At 30.0% G+C, this 17,879-nt stretch overlaps 1 protein-coding gene across 1 annotated transcript; it reads left to right on the forward strand.

The window, feature by feature from the left end:
• The first annotated feature begins 1,105 nt into the window (after window positions 1-1,105).
• On the forward strand, window positions 1,106-6,319 carry LOC123302648 (protein tipE). The gene is made up of 2 exons (XM_044885687.1): window positions 1,106-1,135; window positions 4,087-6,319. Exon 2 carries the CDS (start codon window positions 4,236-4,238, stop codon window positions 5,388-5,390), a length of 1,155 nt encoding a protein of 384 aa, XP_044741622.1. The 5' UTR covers window positions 1,106-1,135; window positions 4,087-4,235; the 3' UTR covers window positions 5,391-6,319.
• Window positions 6,320-17,879: the final 11,560 nt, after the last annotated feature.

Consider the following 17,879-nt stretch of genomic DNA (forward strand, 5'->3'; position numbering starts at 1 on the left):
GTTGTTTATTTTTTTTTATAAGGAACTTTTTTTACATTTAAACTTTTGTTCTATCTCTAACGGTTAACAAGATGGGTTCTACGGACCCAAGACCTAATTGACCTATGTTGCTCATTTACGAACTCGGCCTCACTTTTTACGTCCTTAGCATGCTATAAAAATCTCAGCTTGATATATCTTTTCGATTTTGAGTAATCTTGATGACAGACGACAAACAGACAGACAATCGGAAATGGACTAATTAGGTGATTTTATAAACACCTATACCAAAAATTTTTTATTTAGTATCATTATTTTTAAGCGCTCCAAACTTGTGACTAAACTTAGTATACCTTGGTATATTTCATATACATGGTATAATAATCAAAGATAAAGTTTTAGAAGATAAATATTTCGAAGGATTTACACATTTGACAAGCTTATTTGACTACAATTTACGAACTTATTTAACTACACCTTATCTATCCAATCACCCTGTCCAATTTACTATGCTCGAAATAAGTTAGCGCCAAATATTTTTTTCAGAAAATTTTTTTTGATATTAAATTCTAAATCGACCTTTAATGAATCGAATTCATAATTTACACGTTTGCTCGGAAAATTTGTTCTTGAAAAAGAATAAACTAAGTAAATAATATTTATTTAATTATTGATGACCGGTGATAAACTACGCATGCGTATGCATACGATTTGTGTGTATATGTGTAATGTGTATATGAACACTTCGAAAGCAAGAAAGAATTTTATATTATTGTGATATAAACCTTTATTTTTAACACTCAGCAATTCTGTGTACAAAAACTTCGAATAATTCATGTATATCGATTCAAACGTTTTATTTTTATTTTCAAATTATTTATTAATAATTATGTGATGTTTTTCGATGTGAAATATTTTTCGGTTAATTGATTAGTTCGAAATTTTTTTTCTACCACATCTTCACAAGCTCTTTATAATTAAAACAAAAAACTAAAATTCAGGTCATGTGATTATATAAAAATATGATTTAAAACAAAGATTTTCAAAATTTTGAGAAATCCTCATGGCATATCAAATAAAAATTGGTTTTTCGAAGTGCTTCAATGAATTTTCCAAAAAAACTATGAAGAAACTCAAATTATTATAATTTCAATATGTAAGTATAAATTTTCGACCAAAAAAAAACAAAAGCGAGTATCCTTTATTCTATGTAATATCTAGCTCAAATTTTTCCTTAAAAGCTTTAATTGTTGTAAAAAAAAAATCGAATTAATGTAATTAATTATTAATAAAACGCAATTCGAAATTAATTGAAAGGTATTTAGAACGAACATGTAATACGCGCATTGCAGATATATTTACAGCACCGGACTTTTTTTTAAAATTAAAACAAAATTTGTTTGGCTAATTAATTTTGAGAAGTTAAGTGTTCCAAATTTTTGCTGAAAAAATTGTTGTTGTTGTAATTTTTCGATGTGAAGTCCGATCCTGTAAATATTTGACAGGCGCCTATTAGATTCCCTGATATCGTGTGATCGTGTATGCTCGCGACAAATGTATTAAGGTTACTTATACTATATGTCTGGTCGATATATAAATACTACAGTCATTTTGGCATTTTATTCCACAAAAAATACAAATAAGCTGAAAATATTGAAAAACATTTTCTTTTAAAAGATTTTTTTTTGTGGAGATGTTCAAAAATTGATATTAAAATAAATTTATTTATTTTTTGGTAGATTTTGGACTTTTGGGATACTGTTTTAGTTTTTTTCAACAAGTTGCGCAAAGATTTAAGTCGATAGGTTCAATAGATTGTACAGAATCGTGTGACTCATTTTGTTAAATCATATTTCGAGGAAACACGCTTAAAGCAAACACGTAGCCAGGGGAGGACTAAGGGACAGGGAGTTCTGAAAAAACTTCCCACCCGAAAGTTTAGAAAATTTAAAGAATCTTATATCAGAATAGAAATACATGCTGAAAACTTAACTTTTGGAACTTGCTGAATGAATGTCAAGTAACAATCCCCTCAATAAATTTTTTCCCTGAGTTACATATAAATGACTTAACATTAAGCTTCGAAGTTTTTTGTAACACGCTTGACTAATGTTTCTACAAATTTTAGCTTATTTTTACAGGGTGTCCCACGGTGACAGCCCATTAGAAGTTTCTGAACAACCAGACATAATAGAAATTTGAAAATTGGTATTCCCCAGGTGCAATTTTAAGTACTTCAAACAGGAAATTGATCTCACGTGTGGCTGAATTCTTTAGCTCTTAAATAAGCCTGGTTGAAACCCTCTATCTTATTTAGTAAGGAAGTTACAGCCTCTTTGCAACTCGTCTATTTGCTGCAAAATTTCTAATAAATACCGATTATGGTGGAATACCAATTTTCAGATTTCTATTATGTCTGGTTCTCCAGAAACTTCTAAAGTTCGGTCACTATGGGACACCATATATATTTTTTTAAATGAGGTTTCGAGGAAAACTGTTTCAAAATGAGTGTAGTAGAAAAGCTTTAAAATAGCTTTGTGTATTTGTATAATATAATAAATAAAAATATTGTTTGTGAACTGAAAAGAAGATCAACTTCGATATAATTTCGAGTATAATTGTGTATTGTAAATTGATCTTCTTTTATTGCAATAATAAATGAATGTTTCAGTTTGGTTCGAGCAATCAGAAGGTACTAAACACAAGTGTGACTCGAACAGTCTCAGATAATTGAATTGAATGTTTGTCTCTGTACCTATTCTTCAACAGCGATTGTACTTCTGTTCTATGTTCAATGACTTCTACAACTTGAATGTGATATCAATTTATCTTTTTCTTTCATTCTTTTAATTTTTCTTCACCATTTTCACATGTTTTCTTTAACAAACAATTCAATTTTCATTCTATTTTTAATTTTCTTTAGTAAATTGCACTGTAGTTATTTAGAAGATGTATAGATAGTTTTCACTGCATGGCTTTGTAGGTAATTGTACATAAATAGTATATTTTTTGGTGGTAGGGGTTTATCAGGCACTCAAAGTTTAGAAAACGAGTAAACTGGTACTAAAATTAGCATTAGTCGTTTAATTGTTTAACAAAAGATCCATTGTTAGAATTAAAAATAGAAATGAATAAATTTAACTTTCCAAAATCGTCGAAACATGAACTTTTATTCTGAAATTATGAACTAAGGTCAAATATTGAACAATCATTTGGTCATTTAAAAATGTTGGCCTGGATTTCCAGAAATTATTATTTAATTCCCTCAAATTTCAGAAAAAAAGTCGTAATAATTTATTTTATAGTGTAGTATTAATCATAGGCGTCCATTCCCTCTCCCCAGTCAAAAATGGCTTCGGGCATCTCGATATCTCCTTAATAATGTATCTGTGCCCCTTGAATAATTTCATTTAAGCTACGCCTATGTTATTAGTAATGTGACAGATTCCAAAACATATTAGACTAGTTTCATGAGCTAAAACTCCAAGAGTTTATTAGATCTAACTTAGATTATTCACCAAAAGAGAAAAATAGAGTTAGTATTTAATTAGAATTAGATTGAAAGTGATTCCTCCTCAGCTTACAACATCCTATGATCTTAATCTAGGCGCATTTTTTTGGGAAACAAACAATTCGAAATGTCTCCCATCCGATTTTATTTTATACAAAAGCACTGCGTTACGCGAGAGGATGTTCCAGAAATTTCTCAAAGTTTTTCCAACATTTATAAAAAAAGGAAATGAAGTAAGGAATCAAATATTTGGATTTAGCCTGAGGAGTTTATGCTTCTTCGCCAATTAACCGAGCAAGCAAAGGTTGAGGTGTCTTTATGGGTAAATTTGTTTATCATTTTTTCGCTAGAACTGCAGTAAATCTCGTTTTGCAGACAGATATTTTGAAGGTGCAAATTGGCAAGATAAAAATTAGTAGAAAATTAAAAATTTTATATGAGTGCCTGAAACTTTTATAACACAAAAGCAAACAAATACACAGAATCAAAAAAAATGAACACAATGAATTCAAATTTAAAAAAAAAAAGAAGCTTAGTTTTCACTAATTAGTGGGGCTATCAAACATGTATTTTCTAAGATAAACCTTTATATTTAGGAAGATGATTGTGGCAATTGTTTGACCCAACTGTATGGTGTGTCATGACCAGTTTGAACTATTGGAAGAAGATAAAGTAAATAAAAATCATCTCCAAGAAAACTTTCCAAAGATTTAATTCAAGAGTTCTAGAATAAAAGAACATAAAGATGGCTGACGCAGAAGATAAAGATATACGGACATTCAAAGAAAAAATGTTATTTTATACGACGGCCTTTTTCATCCTTCTAGGTACGTTCAGTCTCTTCGCTTTTCTCTTCTTGGTTCCATTTGTAATCGATCCAGCCTTTACAACGATCTTTATGGAGTTTAATGAGGTGGCTGCACTGTGTGTAACAACAAACACAGAATCCTTTCAAGGAGTGTCAAATTGTTCGTGGACATCATGTCGAGAAGGATGCACCAAAGATGTGTACACATGCACTCAAATACGTGTCAATTATAAGATATTACCAACAGATGACGAAGAGTCAATTATCGAGGAAGTTGCAGATGCGATTGAAGGAGAGACAGGCGAAGGTAGAAATACCAATGGGGACGAATTAGGTGCGACGTGGCAGTTTGTGGATAACGATAACAATCGGAAAGGGGTCTATGCATTAGCACGCTATGAGCGTGCAATCCGCGAATATGATTACAACGATGACGATTCAATACCCTTCCCCAACGTCGATTCGGATAACATAATCACCGATGATTTTTCAATTTTGGCTGATGGAGATGTTGAAAAAGAACGTTTACCAGATTCAGAACCCACCGGTTTAATGGGTAATAACAGTGAATGGTTTTTTACGGGTGCAAAACTCTTTCCAAATGTGAAAGGTTGTGGATATCCTCCCATTTTAAACTGTAGCATATTTTATAAGAAGTACATGGAAATCGGAACTAATTTCTCCTGTTATTATAGTACAATTGATCCAGGGATCGTGATAAGTGAATTAGATATGTGGCAAGTTTATATGAACCTTGTGTATGCAATGGCAATACCTATCCCATCATTTATAGCCTCTGTAATTTATTTAACATTTGCGTACTTTAAAATTTACAACGATGACGAAGAAACTGCACCTTTGGAAGCGAATGCTGAAGATATGGATGTCGAAGGTGCAAACACAAATTCAATTCATACAGAAACACCAATACCTCCGACTAGTGGTGCAATCACACCCGGCAGTGAAGTATTTAGAGAAGATTTAGCTAGCTTCGGCCATCAATTAAAAGTGAAAATGGCTGATGAAATGAGTAGAGAAAGTTTAGTAGATGCCGTCCCAACACTTACCAATTCAATATCAATACCCGGATGAGAGGAAAGCTATCACTCACACCTAAGACTTGCTGCCGTTTATACTGAGCCCACAATCAAATAAGGCTCAATTCAATTCATCAATTCAAGTGAGTCAACGGTGATTGCAGTGAATGAAATCATCCATCACATCATTTGTGAACTTAAAATTCTATTTTGGCTGGAAGTTCAAAGTTCAAGTTACAGTTCACCAACTCTGAAATAAAAAATCAATCAAATCAAATCAATTTATGACATCCGTCGTTACGTTACGTGTGTGTATGTGTGTTATTAGCAAAAATCAAATTTATTCAGAAAAAAAATACTAAAATATACGCCTCCACTCCATGAATTATAAATAATAGCTGATATCACTGCCGCCCTCTGCACTGCACTTCTAATTTCATCGTACATCGTACATCCTACATCTGACACTTCAGGTGATCTTCAGGTGAACACGTCATGACGTCACGTCGAGGGTCACCATTTCACATTGTAAAACTGTAAAACTGTAAAGCTCTTAAGCTGTAATTGAAGGCAATAAGAATATATAAATGTAGTAATTTATTGTCTCGAAAAACATCCTTTAAATTTTAGTTACAAATAGATAGCGCTAGAATTACATAGAATATGATAGTAAATCCATTTTGCTGACACCATATTAAAATAGAGCTCATTACCGATTCCCATCAACCAAAACCATCGATCACAACCAAAGGAACTGACGATTTTGACGCAAAAACGCGATCTTAGATTTTAAGAGGATGTCTTTAAGTTTTATATTGATTTTGATGTTCAACGATCGATGTCAAATTATCTAATCCACAAAGTGATTTTTTTTCTATATGCGTTCTTTGCTAAAATATGCGTTGCGCCCAAAAATAAAGAATGCTCATTTGCATTATCAAATTCTTTAAAAAAAAAAACGCGTTGTGATATATAACATTTTTTCAAAAATGACTTTGTCGAGTCAAGTTAAAGTAATATTTATAAAAAATAATTAAGCAATTCTTTGTTAAAAGTGACTGAATATCGCTTTAAAATTTATAGTTATTATAAAAATACTCTTTTATCAAAATCCAAACTAAAACGGGGGAATGAGGACAAGCTCAAAGCTCAAGAAATATAATTTTTAATAAAAAAAATCAACAAAATTATAAATATTTTTCAATTTGCCTTAATAAAATAGTAATGAAATTTTTCTCCTAATGTGTCTATTATAGAGTCCACAAAAAATTCATAAATTTATACAGTCTGAAGCTCATTTTGAGAAAAAATCAAAGGAGGAAAAATTTCCAACAAGTTTTCATACTGATTGGCAAGTAAATTAATAATTTGTTTTAGATTTTAGTTTGGACAAAGTTTTCTCCTTTAATTATTCTTACAATGATCACGAAACACTTTGTATATATCGCTTTAAAAATTTACTTACCATAGTTTTAGGCTGAAAAATTTGGATTTATTTAATTATTAATTCAATTCTTTTTCGAATTGGTGAAATCAAAAAAATTAAATCGTGAATTGTTCAGTCATAAACTAATTCGCAATCTTCGCACTATTTCGCAATAATCATTGGAGATTGAGAATATAAGGACAGGATGTTTTTTCAAAAGCAGTCTAAGGGATTTATGCATCATTTAATTTTTGATTTTCTTTTTAAAATTAGCCTTTTTTAAAAATCATACCATTTTCAAAGACAGGTCAAAAAAATATGCCCAACTGCCAAATTGTGGAAAATAAGTTATCGAAATAAGTAGGTGAGAAAAGAAATAGAAGTATACAATTTTCTAGCAGGTGATGACGGATTTTACTTAATGGTTTTCTCGCATATTTCTTGAGGGATAATGAAAGACATGCCAAAACTAATGTAATTGGCGAAAATGTAAAACGATTTTATGGCGCTTGTAGGTTTAATGGCGATGCATTTTGTATAAATCGACTAATTGAAAACACCCCTGAATATTACAAGTAAAATGGACAAAAAGTTATTATTTCAACTCTTTAGTCACAACGAGCGTTTTGCTTTGTAGTTTCCGCTGGTCGGCAACCCCGACTAGGGATGTCCACTGAAAAAATACATCGATGTATCATTCGATACAATGCATCGAGAATATGCATCGATGTTTTCCAATGTATCGGATCGATGTTTTCTCAACATCGAGTACTTTTACTAATATAGCAAAAAGATGTAGTCAACTTCCTGACCACTGACGGATTTAAGGGAAAATGGCCAGTGTCGTTTTCGATAATGAACTTGGCGCACCCTTGTGATGCCCTATTGATTGGCAACGACTCCTTTGCCCACCTATTAATCTTTGTTACCATTGATTCGATGTTTTAAGAAAATACATCGATACATCGAGTAAATCAATATCTTCTCAAAACATCGGATCGATTCAATGCATCTTACTGTAAATATCGAATGAGTTCGATGCATCGATGTATATCAAATATCCCTAACTCCGGCCAAATCGTATCTTTGCAGGTAAATAAACAAGGAAATCATTGACCGAAATCCGTCATCACTTCGCATTCTAATTTGCCATTTCTAAAACAATTCAAACAATTAAATTATGTATAAAAGACTCATTTTTTTGAAAAACCTCCTGTATGTTATTTCGACGTTGTTTTGCAAAAAAATTTGGACTCAAATTATTGGTATTTGGTGGTACAAAGAACATATTAGAAAAAGCAAATATAAATGCCAGTGTTGAATAAAAATTTTAATAAAAAGAGATTTTATTTGACATATAAATTTACATATTGTTATTATTTCAAATTCTATTTAAAAAAAAGATACTTACCTAAGTAGATAAAAAACAAATGAATATTAGATTATATTATATCAGTAGCGGGATTTTCTAGCATTCTAACTCTGGAACAAACATTTCACAATTGTCACTTTAAGAATCCCGTACGATTCAAATGGTAGAACTTTCTGAAACTTTCGACTCTAGAAATTGTTAATAAGTAGATATAATCAAAAAGCTACACAGCCACTAGTTCTAAAACTTTAAATTTTTGGAGGAAGGATAGGAAAATTTTTCCTATCTCCTATAGGAAAATATTCCGCCAGATATGGGCTTCCGAAAGCAATTGTTGTTATCGCCAATGATTAACCATTGACCGTCCGTATTTAAAAAAGGCGAACTTCTAAAAACTTTGTGCCTGTGTAGGCTTTTGAATATTTACCAAGAACTAGCAAAGTGTATCGATTCAGAAAGCTTAACCGAAAGCTATTGGGGATTCTTTGATAAATTTACAGTTTTGGTGATTTCCTGCAATACAAAAATCAAGTCTTCTTATAAAGCCTTATTAATTGATTCAAGTTCGATATAGTTTACCAGAAAGAATAGGAGCCGACAGTCGACAGTCCTTAGATAGAAGGGGGAAGTTAAAATAGTACCAATGCATGCTTTAGTGGGAAAGGCCTTAGTAAGTAGCACACTTTACTGAAAATAATTTTACGAATCTTTTAATAAATTTAGAAATGTTTTTGTTTTTTAGTAATTAGCTTAAAATTAAGATAGGCGGGGGGAGGGTAGTGCCTTAAGGAAACAATTTTATTAATAGTTACTTTTTAAATAGTTCAACCAAAACGAAATAAATAATCAAAAAAACACCATTCCACTGTAATTTGACCTTGAAAGCTGACAAAATTGAAAAGGTTTTTGTTTAGAAAGCTAGTAAGTCCTGCCTGCTACCAGAATGAGAAAATAAGCTTTTATACAGAATAAATTATAAAACTAATAAACTTTAACTATTGTTAAATAGATAAAATTAATACTTAATTTTCCCCGAATCGTAAAGTGCACATGGATGTTTTCGGGAGGAAATTTTTTCGGAATAAATTTTTGTTTTGGTTCTTCTAGAACGATCATTGAAATATTCTGTTTGTAATAGAGGAGGTGGATGTTTCTCTGGAGGATAATTCATTCAGTAAGAAGTGTTGGTAGCCCACAAGTGGCTGTCTTAAGTAATATGGAAGGTCTTCCTCTTAGAAAGTGGAAAAATGACCTGCTAGATTTAAGGATGGTCCGTAGTTACGAAAAGAAGATTGGGAATCAATGAACGAAGTTTTGTCCAAATTTTGATTGAGTAGTTATTACACTCACTAGAATATTTCAGTGACCGTTCCAGAAAAATCAAACTAGAAATGTTATGCAAAAAATGTTCCTACCGGCTGCGCCCATTTGCTCAATTTTAGAATGATCATGATCAATAAAATTATATTATAAATGATATACATTTTGTACATAAAAAAATCATTATCGAAATTTATTAAGATTTAAAAAAAAAAAAATATTTAATCGAATCGATTTCAATCGTTAAATAATTTCGAATTGAAATCGAAAAAAAAAATTTTTTGTGATTTTCAAATAAAATTTTTATAAGTGTGTGTTACATAGATAAATAAATAAATAACAAAACAAACAAATATTCTAAAAAAAAACGTAAATAAAATATATTTTCTAAATTCTATTTTTGAGTTGAAATTTGTTTGGGAATGGGTTCGACATTTTATATAAATAGTTTTTTTTATTAATTCGTTTTAAGCCAGGGTGGGATCAAAGATTACTTTTAAACAAACGACCTATAATTTGATTTTCGTTTTTTTTGGAAACTTGGACTGATCCATCCAAAAAAATTCTCAAATAACCTCAAATTTTGAAACTTTTTTTAAATTAGCCACATTACACAGTTTTTTTTAGCTTTTTGGATCATAATTCATTGGTTATTTAATAGCAAGCTCAATTTAACAGCAATATGATCACAGAAAGTGTCATTTCTCAAATATTATAGGCAATGTACTTTACATTGATGTAAATTTTGTGCAATAATCTACTCGTTTCGTCCCAATATAAATAGAAATATGATCACACACAAAAATTTACTATTCGGAGTCGATTTGATATTTATATTAAAACGGGGTTAAAAGTTCCTCGCACATTTTTTAAGAAAAAGTGATCCCGGTCAAAGGCTGACATTCCCTAAATTTTTAGGTTTGTTAGTATGGAGGGTAGGGATAAGGAGTTAAAGTAAAAAAGTGTCCATCTAAAAACAGGAGGTGTTTGATATGAAATTCTCTATCCTTCTCGAACAAGTTTTTTAGATCTTTATCTTACTCTTATTACTTTGAGCACTTCTTTTAAAACTTACACTTTTGCTACAGCAGCGCCACCAGAGATGGTTCTCTTTATATACAGAGATGATTCTGCTTACCTCTACCCTTCATATTTGTTAGAGATGATTTTTTCATAAGAAATGTGCTTTATTTAACCAAATTTTTTCGACTTATGTGTGGGAAATAAGTAACTTTTGGTTCCATTCTGTAATCGATTTAATATCCATAAGGGGCTGTGCATATTTTCATCTTAAAAGGAAAAGTCCACGTAGCAATATATCATATTCTAATCTTGTTTCAATACTTAACAAACATTGTTCAAGCTTTACGTACGTTTATTTTTTAGACCACAAATTCAATGTATGGTTATCAAAATGGGACCACGATCACAACACATATGTCTATTCAAATATTTACAAATATTTGCTCTGGGCCCTTTCAATAATAATACTAACAAATTTATGGGCGAAGTTCATTTGAATTTATGGTCTAAAAATAATTTTTTGTTTCTAATATTATAGATACTTCACTACCAAGAAGGCCTGTTGGATCCTAGTTTTTTTCGAATGCAAGAAGCCATTTTGTAAAATTTTGTTCTCAAAATGTATTATCAATTTATTTTGAATTCTATTTCATAGTTCAGCCATTAGGAAGATTTTCATTCGACATGATCGGATTACTCAGATATTATACCATTTTCTGTTGTACTTTGATGTTGAGTTAAGAATCATCATTTTACAGAAATACACATGCGCAATATCCAATATTGAATATCTAATATTTGCCATGGCAACCTCAGAATGCCATTAACATATAGGAAAAAGCTTAAAGTTGCTCGAAAAAATTCTGCAAAATTTGGAAGTTTAATATAACGTCAAAAATATTCCAGAAAATTCGATATTATCTTAGTATTCGATCATGCTATAAAAATCGTATATTTTTGATCTAATGACTGATCTAAATTAGTTCATAGTGTTTAAGAGGAAAAAAAAAAACGAATGCTTTAAATAAAAATGAAAAAAAAGGGACAGGATTTATATGGAATTTATTTGAAAAATTATTGGAATACTCATAAATTTTCATATAAATAATATTTCTTTTTTTTTTACAGAAATATATTTAAATAATGTTCTGGCTTGAAAATACATTTATTCCTTTCAAATTGAGGCATTGTTGAAGATGCTTAGTTGAGCCATTTGTGAATGTAGCGAGCTTCATTTATGTATGTCAAATTACAAGTAAAGGGTAATCTTGAACGCCATTTTGAATCCAAGTTCTTAGAAAGAGACAACACGTTTAATTTGTGAAGTATGCGATCCGTATTATAAAAATAATGAATTTAAGAGAAGGTCACACAAAGTGAGAGAGAAAAAAAGAACGCTAAATAAACTATACGTGTTCTTTGTTGCACGAAGTTTTTCTTTAAAAAAAAGGTAAAATGACTGGGAAAATGGTATTTCTGGACTTATCTCTATCTCTCTCAAAATAAAAGGAAAAGGATAGAGATATTATCCATAGAGATAATCCAATAAAGCCGCAAAAATCTTCCATAAGACATAGATAGAGATAAGATAGAGCAAAGACTCTATCAGAGGATTACCAGGCCTGTCTCTTTCACTGCAAGTACCGAGCTAAAGCCATGTCAGGGTAGCTGCCTACACCTCTGGATGTAGACTTAAAAATACTATTCAAAATATGAAATTTTTAAACCCAAAATGTCATTTTTGACCTCTTGAGTCAAAAGGTATGTAATCTTTCAAAACTAAATTGGAAACAAAATGGCAATTAAAATTATCCACATATACAGGGCTGTATTTCAAGTAATTCAAACATATGTAAATCAAGTTACAGGGTAAAAATTGGGCTGAAAAAAAAAAACTAACCACATATGTTACCCAAAAATCAGCTTAAAATAAAAGCCCTTTCTAAATAAGTACTAAAAGATAGTGTACTAGCCATTTGAATAGCACAAGTGTACTATCTCCTTTATTTATTGTGTAATGTTTCAAAGATTTTCAAAAAATTTGTAACCAAATCAAACTACATCTATCAGACAATAAAAATTTATCATTTTGAAAAGCTTTTTCGTTGCACAACACTTCATTTTCTGCAAACGAACAAACCTTCCTAAATTTGTATACAATTCTGTGAAAACTGTTCAAGAAGAAATAATACGCACTAAATAAAATAATACTCTAGGCGCCAAGTTCGACTCTCGTAATCGATGCAAGTCTTCGCAAAAAAAGAGTCTTGCAAATTGTTTGTTAAATCCATAGTTTTCAAGAAAAGAATGGACAAAGTTTCAAAAACTTGTCTTTCTAAAAAACTTAGTATTTTGTAATTTTTTTTTTGCAAATTGTGGATTTTACAATTTGCAAGACACTTTCTTTTTATTTAAAATAGGCTTAAAAATCTATTTGAAAAAATTTTCCACTAAAAAATGTTTCTATTTCTCAATTTTTCTTTTGAAAAGTTATGCTCATTGGCTTCGAAAAATGGCTTAGCGCCTAGACTAACAACAAAATAAACAAAGTCCATATTATAACGAAAATACTGTTTGTAGTTTTTCAAAAAAAAAATAAGTAATAATTAAAATAATTAAAAATAGTGAAAAACAAAGGAAAATTAGCTTAAATGAAAAAAAATGTAAGCCGTACTGTTTATAAAAAAAAAGTTATGCACAAAAGAAAATTTAATTACGCTCATTAAAAAAAAAACTAAACAACAAATGCGAATATTGTAAGCGAATGTGAAAAATTTTAACAAAAAAAAAAAAATCAAAAAAGAAAAACAAAAAAAAAACAGAAATTTATGTATTTACAATGCAAAATATATTTCAAAATTTTCATACACCCAAATTTGGATCGTATTTTTTTATTTCACTTACCTTTCTAGATATTTGGCATTTATTTGGACTAGGACTTCAGAACTTCGAAACTTAACACAGGTAGGTTAAATTTGACCATAAATATGAAAAGTATATCCCAATTTTAGTGGAATTACATATTTTGTTTATCAAAATTGAATATAATTTGAATATGATAGAGCAAAATTAAATTTTTTGGATTTTGATGACGTCACTAAGTTAAAAATTGGATTTTTTTTTGATAATACAAATTTTATCCGATCTGAATGGAATTTTTTTTTATACCTACTAATTTTGGGTCAAGCTTTTCATTTTTAATGTTAGTTTTTAGCTTAAACTTTATCTTTGTGGGAAATATCGGTACCAGAACTCCAATATCGTGAAAACTTTTATAGGTAGGTTAAATTTGACAACAAATTTGAAAAGTATGACCCAAATTTAGTATAATTCCATACTTGTTTTATTCAAATTGGATAAAATTTAGATGTGATAGAGCAAAATTTAATTTTTAGGATTTTGATGACGTCATAAAGTTCAAAAAATTGATTTTTTTATAACACACCTATATTTTATCCGATCTGAATGAAATTTTTTTTGATACCCACTAATTTAGGGTCAAACTTTTCATTTTTGATGGTAGTTTTTAGCTTAATTTTACCTTTGTGTGAAATATCAGTACCAGGACTCCAATATCTTCAAAACTTTTATAGGTAGGTTAAATTAGACCATAAATTTGAAAATTATGACCCAAATTTAGTATAATTCCATACTTGTTTTATTAAAATTGGATAAAATTTAGATGTGATAGACCAAAATTTAATTTTTAGGATTTTGATGACGTCATAAAGTTCAAAAAATTGATTTTTTTCATAATACACACAAATTTTATCCGATCTGAATGGAATTTTTTTTGATACCTACTATTTTTGGGTCAAGCTTTTCATCTCTAATGTTAGTTTTTCGCTAACACTTACTTTTGAACTAAATACCAGGGCCAGGATCTCAAAATCTTAAAACCTAACACATGTAAATTTGACCATAGATATGAAAAGAACGACCCAAATTTAGTGGAATTACATACTTTGTTTATCAAAATTGAATATAATTTGGCTATGATAGAGAAATATTAAAATTTTGATTTTGATGACGTCACTAAGTTAAAAAAATTGATTTTTTTTTGATAATACAAATTTTATCCGATCTGAATGGAATTTTTTTTGATACCCATTAATTTTGGGTCAAGCTTTTCATTTCTAATGTTACTTTTTCGCTAACACTCACTTTTGAACTAAATGTCGAGCTCAGGACTTCAGAATCTTGAAGAAGTGTAAAAGTACAGGAAGTAAAGGAAGTAAAGAATAAATAATAAATGTAAATGTTTAAAATGTTCATATATTTCATGCATATATATTTACAATATTTACCATTTTGTTTTTTTTTTTTATAGGTTTTTTATAATTTTTTTTGTAATATCCATTTTTGTTTTTAAAACTATTATTTTTATGTATGTTAAATTACTTACAACAATTTGTTTAAAAATGACTTTTTCAAAGACAATAAATCGATTTGATTTTTGATAACGACGCCCATTTGTGGTTTTTGAAGGTCAAGGTGTCATAGCCATATTTTTTTTTTAAGTTAGATAAATTACAAACAAGATACATGAAACTATATTTATATATATTTTTTTTTATATACAACGTGTATCAAGGGCATCAAACTTCTTTGAAATAAGAAAAACCAAAAAAACAAACGATTTCCTTGATACACGTTCCATAAAAAGTAATTAACGTAAAAAGTGAATCAAACAATTCAATCATTCACACAAATTAGAAAGATTATTGATTCAATTACAATTATCGAATTTATTTGAAAGTGGTTTCCTCTCGAAAGGTATTCTTTAGTTGGGGGACCCAACGATCTTGTCAACTTTGAACCTTATAAACAGCGAGGTCTTAGCTACAGAAACAACTAGGCTCCAGCCCACAAGCGACAACGTTAACATCAGTACGAATTAGTAATCAGTAATTATTACGTCACTAAAAGTTCATTTGGTGGCTAGAAAACTAAAATCATCTTTCTCCGAAGAAAAATGAGAGCCTGAACATCAAAAAACATGCTTAAATACCAAAAAGTCGGGTAAGAGTGTCCCAATTTGACCTTTTGATGTTTCTGCTTACCTTTGATGGGCGGATTTGCATTTTTTTTGGGAAAAATTCGCTTCTAGTGACATTTTCTTTCTAGAAAAATAATTATTCGTATGAGTAGATCCCTTTGAATGTAGATGAATTGAGGAAGCTCTGTTTTTTTTGAGTTTACTCCTTAAGAATCGATCGAAGACGCCCGGTATGAAAAAAAACATGAAGAGTAAAAAATCGAGTGATCGAATGACCTCGTTACCTATGGGCACACCTTAACCCTTTTAGTACTGCGTGTGTTTAGCTTGTACACTTTTGTACTGTCAACAAAGCATTTATTGTTTGAAACTGATAATAACCTGACGAACACAGCACACAGGGACTACAAAGCTATTCAGGCAACGTACATCGTACGTTTTCAGGTTTTTTCGTGGTATCACATATAACTTATACTACATAGTACGTGTTACAGACAAAGCATCTATTGTTTGAAACTGACAATAACCTATACAATACTTTAGAAGTAAACTCCAATGGTGCACACAATTTTGTTTTTTCTTTTAACGATAAACAATCGATTTTGTGTAAATGTTTGTAAACGATTCACTTTACACAATAAACAATTTGAAAAAAGCAACAATAGAGTTAAGTTTTTTGTATTTTTTTTTGTCATAAAAACATTTATAAAAAATTTATTTTAACCATTAAATAACTCAAAATAAAAATTTAATCTAAAAATATATAATTTGTTTTTTGAATATAATAACAATTTTTTTCTTTAGTTTTTATTTATTTTTTTTGTTTTTTTGAACTTTTTTACAAGTCCTTAAGATAGTTTAGGTAATTAGTGAGTGGTTTTTTTTTTTAAGTATCGAAAATAGATTTTATAGTTTTAAGAATATTATGATTAGGAGAAAGTAAGATCTTTTTTTATCGTGTCAGAATAATGAGCCATAGGATCTTTCTTCTTTACAATCAATTTAAGCTTATCCAAAACTAATTCAAAATGAGTGAAAATGGAAGAAATGGAACAAAATTGGCAGTCATAGAGACTGCCGATAAAAGTGAAAACTTATTAACTAAATCCATTCAATTTCAATCATAATATATATGCAGCACTAATGTTACACAATACGTCAGCTGTATATAGCTACAGATATACTGATATAAGCATGTCGGTGACGCGAACGCACGAGATTTCACCCATTCAAAAAGCGCATGCGCCAGTAATGAGCATGTCGGTGACGCGAACCCATAACATTTTCCCCTACCAAAAAGTAAAGAAGTTTTCACTTCAAAAAGTTTTACCTAATTGTCCCGGCTCATTTTCGAAGTCTTAAATCGACTTCATTTCGTAAGAATATCCTATATGGCTCATTTTCGGAAGATTCATGGTTTCTACTTTTAAAAAAAGATCGAAATCAATTCGAAGAAGAATAAAAAGGAATTGTACAAAAAACGATTTCAGCAACGATTTCAAATATTTTTTTTGTTCTGTTAATTATTTTATTGTCGTGTTTATTGTTTAAATTGAATGAAACGGTTTTTGGGTAGGCAGCAAAATAAGTCACTATTGTAATTCCGAGGAAAGGGTCCTTCTAACATCATCCTTTACCAAATGGGAACGGAAACAAGTTTCAATTCTTAGTCAAGAAAGTTTGAGAGCGACCTTTTTGTCATGGATGGCTCATTTTGGGATTAATTAAAAGGATCCTATTCAAAGAGAGTGCATTTATTTGAATATTTAGCTGTTTCGTGTTTTGTACAAACGGTAGCCATTTTGAAAAATGAATAAAAGTAAATTTGTCAGAATAATTATCCAATAAATAAATTTAAAGCAAGTGGAATGTTTGAAAAGAGAGGAAAAATTAAATGCAAGAGATAGTCGAGACCTATTTTAAGATAGAGAGGGTACATTACAAACGTTTTGGTCATGGATATTTGGATCTTGCTCTCATAATCCTTGTTTTCAAATATGGCACACAAATAATAAATTTTATTTAGAGAGAGAGAGAAGAAGCGATTTAAAAATTTCATTTAAAAAAACGTTTGTAATATTTATTGATGCGAGTAAGGTCCATGCGTTCAAATATCACTGGAGACCTGCTCGTATCTATTTATTCAAGAGATTCAAAAAGTGATAGAGAAATAGTGAAAAGGGGATAGATATTTTTTAAGTTAGGGAGGTTCTTCCACAGGCGGTATTTTTATTTTAATCACATTTAAATTGGGTTTTTTTTTTTTTTGTAACATTAAGTCACCACAAATTTTATACACAATAAAACAAATACACCAGTTAGCAAAGGTCAGAGTGCGTACAAAAAGTTATGGCCAAGTTTAATTCAAGATCAGAAGAATTCCATTTTCCACCTTTTCCAACAT

The sequence above is a fragment of the Chrysoperla carnea genome, chromosome X (assembly GCF_905475395.1).
Source record: "Chrysoperla carnea chromosome X, inChrCarn1.1, whole genome shotgun sequence".
Classification (NCBI taxonomy): Eukaryota; Metazoa; Arthropoda; class Insecta; order Neuroptera; family Chrysopidae; genus Chrysoperla; species Chrysoperla carnea.

Excerpts from the sequence above, each read along its gene's own strand:
- LOC123302648 (XM_044885687.1), top strand. The coding sequence starts at position 4,236 with ATGGCTGACGCAGAAGATAAAGATATACGGACATTCAAAGAAAAAATG.